The sequence below is a fragment of the Cupressus sempervirens genome, chromosome 6, assembly GCF_028749045.1.
Source record: "Cupressus sempervirens isolate cs-2001-9-10 chromosome 6, ASM2874904v1, whole genome shotgun sequence".
Lineage (NCBI taxonomy): Eukaryota > Viridiplantae > Streptophyta > Pinopsida > Cupressales > Cupressaceae > Cupressus > Cupressus sempervirens.
In genome coordinates, this window is record NC_143123.1 from 517,383,820 (window position 1) to 517,394,255 (window position 10,436).

At 34.3% G+C, this 10,436-nt stretch overlaps 1 protein-coding gene across 1 annotated transcript; it reads right to left on the reverse strand.

The window, feature by feature from the left end:
* Positions 1-381: 381 nt before the first annotated feature.
* Positions 382-2,919, reverse strand: LOC149553300 (uncharacterized). The gene has a single exon (XM_089790313.1). It carries the CDS (start codon positions 2,917-2,919, stop codon positions 382-384), a length of 2,538 nt encoding a protein of 845 aa, XP_089646439.1.
* Positions 2,920-10,436: the final 7,517 nt, after the last annotated feature.

Consider the following 10,436-nt stretch of genomic DNA (forward strand, 5'->3'; position numbering starts at 1 on the left):
AAACGAAGTCATACAAACAAAATCATGCAAATTAATGAAAGATGGACCTGTAAGTGGAATACAAGAGAAATAACACCACTTTCAGTTGAGTATTAGGAATGGTTGCGCATAGTTTTAATATGCACATATGAACTATCGATGGAACACCAAAATTGTCCAAAAAAATTCACCTTCAAAATGGATCACTGAAAGTGATGTGAACTGTTTGATAAATAAACTTTTTTTACAGATATAGATTGTAAAAATTTGATGTCTTTTTCAATTGCTGCTTCTAGAATCTATTGTGTATACATTTTTTTCATCAAAATTTCGGATCACACTCTGTGATTCATCGAAAGGAGAAAATGGTGTCGCTGAAATTGCCAAGAGCTAAAACAACTATCATGATATAAATAGATCTCTGAGACCATTGCAGACTTTCCCTGTGCTTCTGCATTCTAGACAAGGAAAGCATTCCTTGTCATAGGAATTTCCATGGCAGATCTTCCTGCAGAGATGCCCACAAAATTCAAACTTCTTCATACATCTGGCCTTGCAAATCCAATTCTCATGACCACCATGATGGCACTTCCTGGGACAAACATGGCCACAAATTAACTTTTCCTTGCATTTTCTGGTACAAAAGTTCATACTTCCTTCAGCATATCTCCTTAAATCATGAGATTTGGTAATAACAGCTCCAGCATCATCTGGATGTTTAGTACAATATAGTGGTATTCCATTACCAACATACCCATTATCAGTAAAATGCTTCATGATATCACTCCACACTGGAGAATTGTCTATGAGAAGCTTTGCATTTCCAAAGATATATAGACCAATTCTAGCCCTGGAAAGAGCAACACAAATTCTGTTTGGAATGTTAAGAAACCCTATATTTTCTGAAGGTTTTGCATTTAAATTGGGAATAATGTTTCTTACCAAAGAAAGCAAAATGATATTGCTCTCTTCTCCTTGGAATTCATCCACACTTCTTACTTTTGGCATATATTCATCAGGATTCACTATGTTCTTATCAGCCACCCACTTGTTAGATGCATTTCTGTGATAGCTTCTTGCTGGAAAAGGGTATGAGATGCCTATTTTTCTTGTGATAAGGTCTGTTTGAGCTCTATACATGGTCAAAATAGAAATATCTTTTGGCTTGTAGCCACAAAAGTTGGTTAAGTAGATGCAAAACTGAACAACCATGTCAGCTTCCATGGCATTAGATCTGCTTCCAAACTGAGAAGGATCTTCAGGGTTGTTATGATTGATGAACACCACATTTCTCTTGACACCTCTAACATCATGGAATTCATTAACTGATGCATGATCTTTCAACATGGGATAAAATGTTGATATTAGAGGGGCTGATATTTCAGGTCTCATTCTCCTCTGAACCTCCAGTGTTCTATATTCTAGTCCGCTTGTGACAAGCCTTTCAAACATTGAGACATCTAGCTTGTGCTTATTTGCTAACAACGGAGATGCCACAGATGGCCTTAGCTGTTTATGATCTCCTGTAAGTATCAGATGTTTAATGCAAGGATTTAAGCATCCAAGGACTTGACCTTCTAAAAGCTGAGCGGCTTCTTCCACAACCATGATCTCTGATTTCAAAGATGATAAAAGTTCATAATTTCTTGCTGCAAAAGTACTAGTCATACCCACCACCTTCAAGTTACCAAGCAAGAAACAATGAATGTTTCTCTTAGCATCTTGTAGCCTACAACATGCATTCACATACTCACTTGATAAAGTTGATAGTTCGTCTGTGGGGATAGCTCTATGCAAGGATTTTTCTTCTAAAATCCCACCCAATGTTGTTTTGCTTTTGTTTGCTTTCTGTAGTATTTGATAAAACTCTTTTGGCACACCATTATGTTTCTTCTTCTTACTCTTGCTCTTGTTCATGAGGTGGTCTAGAGTACATTTACTAAGAACTGAGCTTTGAGTTCTAGATCCTAACCTTGCTAGACTTTTCTCAAATTCATATATTTCCTCCAAAAATTGATCCAGAGATCTATTAGTAAAGCACACTATGAGGATGGGACCAGGGGATTTTGAATTCTTATGAAGCAAAGCCTTCACAATTTGAAGCCCAGTAAATGTTTTTCCAGTCCCAGGAGGACCTTGAATGATGGCCAGTTTTTCAGTGAGCCCATGATTGATAGCTGCCTCCTGACTATCATCAATAGAATCACATTTGCATACTTGTTTCCAATCAAAATCACATTCAAGCTGAGCTGTTTTGGCTTCCAGATAAACTAACTGCTCTATAAACATAATATTGTCCATCGCTGGCCTTTGGAGATTCTTGAGCACATGAACATAAGCCTCATAATATGCTTTGGTGGACTCAAACATAGTGTAAAAAACTCCATTTTGAAGATTTATCTCATGAGAATCTACTGGCTTGACACCTACTAGATTTTCCTTAAGCCTGTCCCTATTACAAACTGTAGCCCAAAAGAAGGTTTTAAACCCATCCTGAGATATGCATAGCAATGAATTGCTCATTAAAAGCTTGGAACTTTCCCACTCTATATGTTTGACTACATGACGACCTCCATTGAATGAAAGACAATATTCTACACCATCTTTACCTCCTCTGATACCAACATATTCAATAGGGTTATAGACTTGGAAATCAGAGGATCCTTTTTGCTCAACAAAATCCCATTTTTTCTTATGGCTACCTCTAATTTCCTTCACACAATCTCTGTAAGCTTCAAGTAAGTCTTCTCTTAAAACCCTGAACTGGGTGTCTAGATAATTGTATACATCCCCATATGGCTCTCCAACTCTATTTATAGGAATACAGCAATCCCCATCTGCGCCATCATTTTGCAAGAGTTCCATGGCAGGAGGTATTATATGGGTTTCTCTGAAACATTTTCCCTGCACAATAAAATTAATTCGTTGGCTCCAATTCATTATCTCTACATTTACAAACATTAATACAAATTCTAAGCCAAAAACTTGTTTTAGATTTTCTCCTATTGGGAGGACAACTAAAATTACTCACTACCGCGGAATAAATGCACATACTATATCAAAAACATGTTTTGAATTTGCCGCTATTCACATGATTACTCATTACCATGGACTAAATGCAAATACTAAGCCAAAAACATGTTTTCAATTTGTCTGTATTCACATGACAACTAATATTATTCATTACCATGGACTTATTAGCATGCAGAAAATGAGAAACACTACAATAATTCAAAAGAAAGAATGAGGTTTCATGTCTTCTGAGTAATACATACCATTTAGAAGTCTCTCACTTGAAGAATTCTTGGAGTAGTTAAGCTGTTGCCTTCATACAACACTGAACTTTGTAGAATTTGAACAAATTACAGAGCCGGTTATAAGAAAAATGTGCATCCAGACTAATAATTGAGATCTATATGAGAGATTTATGCATTGAATTATATTCTGAACGATGTACCTTGAAATTAGTGAAGCCTGAAATATTAATATTTCCCACGAGTCCTGATAAATCAGCTTTATGCAATTCGGTTCAACATCGCTTCAATGTCCTTTCATAATAAAATCCATCGTAAGTATAGCCTCGATGAGATCAATTATGTCAGGAATTTTGTTATTGTTAAACAACAATATCTGTTTGGATATGATGTGCAAATATTGAGTATCCTTTGATTATTGCATTTGCAAGTTATTTTTTTTAAATGAAGGATTTTATATCTAATTTTAATTTTTAATATTATAGAGATTAATGGAAGATTGTATATTGATAACATTGGGGCCATACATATATAGGTGAGAGTGGAATAAAAGGCCTTTTATATGGAAGTCGCCCTAGGGTGTGCTTTCAAGAGCAAATTTTATTATAGAGATTAATAGAGAATTGTATATTACAACGTTTAAACAACAAAGTTATATTATGGAAGTTTAGAGAGGATTTTATATGGCGAAGTCTAAATAACAAATTGTATTATAGAGGTTAATAGAGGATTGTATAGGAATCTAAAAGAAAACTAAAACAAGTAATCAAGGAGAACACTTGAATGTATTCAATATGTTTAGTTGGTTATTTAGCAACAACCATTTTATATCAATGTAGGTGTAATTTTAGTTTTATATTATAGAGATTAATGGAGGATTTTATATTGTTTTAGTTATAATTTTATTTCTCTATATTATAGAAGATAAGAAATTATGTTCTATTTCATTCACACATCTTAGTAGCAATTCTAGTCTCATTTCTTACATCTTATTTCTCATGATTTGAGTCTTGGTAGATGGTATAATCAAATCTTGAATATGTCATCACTCTTACCAATTATATTCAATTGAGCTATAATTCTTTGGTCAATTTGAAATCTTTATTGTAAGGTATTTCCAATTAATATTATTACTATTTGGATTAAATGATTGTAATTTTTTTACTCGAATTTCATATTAGTATTATGCCATCACCCTTACCAATTATATTCAATTGAGCTATAATCCTTTGGACAATTTGAGATCTTTATTATAAGGTATTTCTAATTGATATTATTTTTATTTTTATTAAATGAGTGTAATTTTTTACTAGAATTTCATATTAGTTTATTTTTTAATTTGTTTTAATGGTCTAAAGGAAAAAATCATAATGTGTGTTTGTGTAGTTTTCTCTTTGTTTTCTATTCACTTTTATCTGAAGTATCTTTTATTTAATAATTACCTCATGTCTCCATGTCGTTGGTATTATAGATTCACTTCAATTGTACTTTCATTTATGTAGTTCAATTACCCCATGTCCTCATTTAAATATTTAATTGGGAGAAGATAGTAAATTAAAATCTTTCTCTATTTTAGTAGGATGCTTAAACATTGAAAATAGGCATTGAAAAAAAGGAATGGAGACAAGGAGCGACTACATATTGGAAAAATGACATGTGACTTTTTTTAAAAAAATCTTTCATTTTTATTTGCCTTCATTTTTTCTCCAAAATTTATTGGATACTAACAATTTCATTTAAGAATATCATTTAACACAATTTATTAAAGATAACCAACATAATTTAATATTCATGGAGCCACCAACTCCACAAACTGTTGCTCAAAAAGTTGAGTGATTGTTGCCAAAATAAGCTAAGGCCTTAGGACCCTTGTATCATGCATCTAAAGATTGGCATATTGATTGATGTCATAACCAAGGAACATAGCATCATGTTCAACATTTATGCTTAACTTGATAAACTAAAACCCCTTCAATCATTTCAAATCTTTAACATAACATGTTTATAATTATCATTAATATTTTTACTATATAAACTAAAAATATTATAAGATAATCTATTATTAAGTTATTAAATTTTAAATTCATATGTATAAAGCTGAAAATTGTATTACATATTTATATAGTTTTCTCTTTGTTTTGGACTCACTATGATTGAACTATCCTTTGTGTGCATAATAATCAGTATATAAATGGCATAATTTTATATTAAAAGTTGTCCTTTTCTAATTAAATTCAATTTCACTCTATGTAATATGAGGAACCAATCTTAAATTTTATACTATTCACATGATGAAGTCAATTTTGTAAGCCAAATTAACCTCAAATTTATTAAAATTCAAATTAGGCATGTATTCACCCCCAACACCTAGTCATTATCTGCTAACTAGAATCTAGAGTGTTTAAAAGGGCATTAAAATGTCTTGTATTTATAGTATTTAAGGATATACGATCTAAATTCAAGGGGTCGTCTACAGTCTAAAATTTTAAATATGATCATCAAGTTGTAAAATTTCAATGAAAGAAGTTTCAAGCTATACTATTTTCAAGAGATGTAAACTAAGGTTTTCACATCAATTGAAAGGTTATCATATACTACAAATAAAGAAAATTTCCAGTTGCTAGCAAATTTGATATGCCAAAATTAGCATATCTCATATGCTAGAAGCAAAGAGATGAATGACAACAATTCCAATCACAAAAATAGCATAATGCTTGGAATTGTTGTCATTGATCCCTTTGCTTCTACAAAATGTTGAGAATTGCGTCTCAACCTTGCAAGCCCTTTATCCGGAAAACTCTAGAAATTTTTTAAGAAATTCTAGAATTTGTTTGTGGTAGTTTTCCACATGTTTATGAGTTGGAAAATGTGTATGAGTTGTTAAAAATGTGTCTAGTCTCTAGAACAATGTCGAAGGGCTATTTTTAGAATCTAAACAACTCATTTTATGACTTTTATGGGGTTCTAAACTAGAGGACAAAATTATGGACGAAAATGGCATTCTTGGAGTTACAAATTACAAGTGGGTAACATGTGGCATGGTTGTTTTGCCCATGGTTTTGGCCCATGGTTTTGTAAAACCACAAATGGTTTCCAAGTGGCAAATCACTGTAAAAGGAGGGCTTGGGGAGATGTTCAAATCATCGAGTTCAATTTGCAAGACTGGTGCTAGAAGGAGTATCTCTTTGAGTTTGAGTTGTGGCGATGCGCTCCTATAAGAACTTGCATTGCAAGTGTATTGTAATCTTTTAGATTTGATAATACATTGTGTGGGTTTTGGAGAGTGGGGTTTTTCTCCCAAAAGGTTTTCCCCACGATAATCATTGTGTTATGAGTTCATTGTTATTTTGATTATATTGTTATGCATTTCTTGAGATCTCTGCAATAGTTAGTCAAATTTCCATAATCATCCTCTCAAAGATTAGTGTAGGAAGCAATTTACACACCTTTGCTTCCTTACAAGTGGTATTAGAGCTTGGCTAGTTTTGGTTCTATTTTTTGGGTACAGGGTTTTTTGAGCTAATCTAGGTTTGAGTGGGAGCTTGTGCAAAGCTTTTATTTCTGTGTTGTAGGATTGCAAAGATGGCAAGCACATCAGGGAGGATTGATGTAGAGAAGTTTTCTAGCACAAACTTTGAAATGTGGAAGCTGAAGATGGAAGATCTATTGATTGATTGAGATCTATGGGATGGAATTGATGAGAAGAAGTTGAGGCCCACAGATCCAACTTTAGTCTCAGAGTATGATGTGAGAGACAAAAAAGCTAAAAGTATCATCAGATCGTGTCTTGCAGACTCTATACTAATTAATGTCCATGAAGAACCTATTGCGAAGAAGCTTTGGAAGAAGCTAAGTGAGATCTATCAAGCAAAATCACTTGTGAACAAGATCTTCTTGAGGAAGAAGTTGTATTCCTTGAGAATGGAAGAAGGTGGATAGATTTCTGAGCATCTTGACAGTTTTAATATGTTGGTGACTCAATTGACCTTAATTGGGGTGTGGATGGATGAAGAAGAAAGGTGCCAAATATTTCTATGTTTGTTGCCAAACTCATGGGACATCCTTGTCATGGCCATAGGGAGCACTTTAGTCATCTTGAAGATGGAGGACGTTGTTGGTTCTCTACTTTCTGAAGAGATGAGAAGGAAGGTCTCTCTGAATGCCAAAGAGGCTTTGAGTGTTAGAGGAAGACCAAAGGAAAGAGGCAAGAATGAGAAGCAGCATGGCCATTCTAAGTCCAAGAATAAGGGGAGATCAAAATCTTGTAGTAAGTCCAAGGAAATCTACTGGAATTGTGGCAAACCTAGACATAGATTATGATTCTGAGTCCAAGAAGGAAGACGAAGATGCTTTCATCACAGCCTTGGCCACTCATGTAGGTGATAATGCATGGTTGATAGACTCAGGTGTATCTTTTCACATGACTCCTAATAGAAATTGGTTTAGTAAATATGAAAATTTTGATGGTGGTAAGGTGTACTTGGGTGATAACTCAGTTCTTGATATTGTTGGTTGTGGAAGTATTCATGTGAAATTTTTTGATGGTAGAATTAGAAGATTTGATGGTGTCTTGCATATCCTGGAACTAGCGAGGAATCTGTTATCTGTTAGCAAACTAATAGATGCAGGTGTGCATGTATAGTTTTCTGAAGCAGGTGTGAAAATGGTGAGAGGTGCTATGGTAATAGCTAGAGGAAGTAGATTGGGTACATTATACTAGATTGATGCATGCACAGTCGAGTGCAATAGTACTTCTGATAAGATTGTGAAAAGGACTACCTTGTTGGAGAAGGAGAGGGTTTCTCTTTCAATAGATGGTCATGGTTTCTGGGTACCCAAGGGTGCTCTATCTACAGAATCAAAGTTACCTATAGAGAAGACTATGTTGTGGCACCAAAGACTCGACCCCATAGGTTAGAAAGGTCTACGAACCTTAAAGAACAAAAACCTTGTTGATGCGTTGAATGACTGCAATCTTGATTTTCATTTTTGTGAGCATTATATCTATGGTAAAAAAATTTGCATTCAATTTTACTCAAGTTCTCATAAGTCCTCAAGTATTTTGGATCTAATCTATTTGAATGTATTTGGTCTAGTTGATGTTCCTTCTATTGGTAGATCAGTTTATTATGTCTCTTTCATTGATGATTTTAGTAGAAGAACATGGGTTTATTTTCTTAGAAGTAAAGCTGAAGTTTTTAGTCATTTCAAAGAATTTAAAGAAATGGTTGAGTTATAGACTTGAAAGAAGATAAAGCGTTTGAAAACTAATAATGGCGGTGAATATTGCTCTAATGATTTTGACACATTTTGCAAAGATTGTGGTATTAAAAGAGAGAAGATAACTCCATCTTCTCTGTAGTAGAATGGAGTTGTAGAAAGAATGAACAGGACCTTGATGGAGAAGGCTAGGAGTATGCTAAGTGGAGTTGGACTAGAACAAAAATTTTGGGCCAAAGTTGTAGCCACTACCTGCTACCTGATAAACAGGTCTCCTACATCAGCTCTTGTTGATAAGATATCAATGGAAGCATGGTCAGGCCATAAGCCTTCACTTAGACATCTGAGAGTTTTTCGTTGTGAGGCATATGCTCATGTGCCAAAGGAGAAGTAGACAAAATTGGACAACAAAGTTGTCAAATGTATCTTCATCAGATATAGTTATGGTGTGAAAGGGTACAAGCTTTGGGATCCTGTTGTACAAATGGTATTTTACTCTGGAAGTGTTATTTTTAGAGAAAATGAGACTTCTATTACAACGTAGCCAGAACAGATAAAATAAAAGGAAGATGTGATTCAACTTCCTACTACACCTAAGAAAGTTGAATCGAGGCCCTTAGAAAGATAAGAAACATCAAAGGAAGAGGGAGAACTTGATCATGAACCTAAACCTAAACCTAAACCAGATCTTGTTTGAAGGTCTAGTAGACAAAGGAAAGCACCAAAAAGGTATGGATATTCTCTTGATGATTGGAGGTGTATATTTGCTTTGAATGCTAATATTGATGAACCAAAATTTGTAGAAGAGGCTCTTGGTGTGAATGATTCAGAGTCCTGGAAGATAGCCATGGAAGAAGAGATGGTAGCCCTTAAGAGGAATGACACATGGGACCTTGTACCATTGCCTGAAGGATGAAAGCCTATTGGTTGTAAATGGGTGCTCAAAAGGAAGATGAGTTCAGATGGAAGCATTGAGAAGTATAAAGCACGAGTGGTTGCAAAAGGTTAATCCCAAGTTGCAAGAATTGATTATGGTGAATTTTTTTCTCATATAGCAAAAATGACATCCATTCAATTTTTACTTTCTATTACAACAGCTTATGATCTAGAAGTTGATCAGATAGAGGTGAAGACAGCTTTCCTTCATGGAGATTTGGAGGAAGAAATTTATATGACATAGCCAAAACATTTTGTGTTGAAAGGTAAAAGTCATTTGGTCTATAAATTGAAGAAATCCTTGTATGGTTTAAACCAAAGTCCTAGGATCTGGTACCAAAAGTTTGATACATATGTGTTGAGTTTGTGATTTGTGCAATCCAAATTTGATCACTATATATACTACAAGTCTGATGGTGATTATTTCTTGGTTATTGCCTTATATGTTGATGATATGTTGTTTATTGGCAAAGGAAAAGGTTTGATTACAGAATTAAAATCTCAGCTCTTAGCAAAGTTTGAAATGAAAGATCTTGGTGCAGTAAGGTACATTCTGGGAATGGAGATTATAAGAGATAGGAAAAACAAAAAGCTTTGGCTAGGTCAGAGTAAGTATGTTGGTACTATTATGAGAAGATTCAATATGTAGGATTCCAGGCCATTGAGTGTTCCTGTTACTATGGGAACAAAGCTTTCTAGCTCACAGTGTCCTACATCCCCATCGGAGATGGAAGAGATGAGTCGAGTACCGTATTAGAGTGCAGTTGGCAGTCTTATGTATGTTATGGTCTATACAAGACCAGACATTGCCTAAACAGTGGGAGTACTTTCCTATTATATGTCTAATCCAAGAAGAGCACATTGGGATGCAGTAAAAAGAGTTTTCAGATACTTGCAGGGTACCTCAGAGTACTCTATATGTTTTCATGGAATAGGATATGAGCATTCTTTGGATATTCAAGGCTATGTGGATTTAGACTAGGTTGGTGATGTTGATAGAAGAAGATCCACCAGTGCATATTTGTTTACATTATTTGGTGGTGCAAT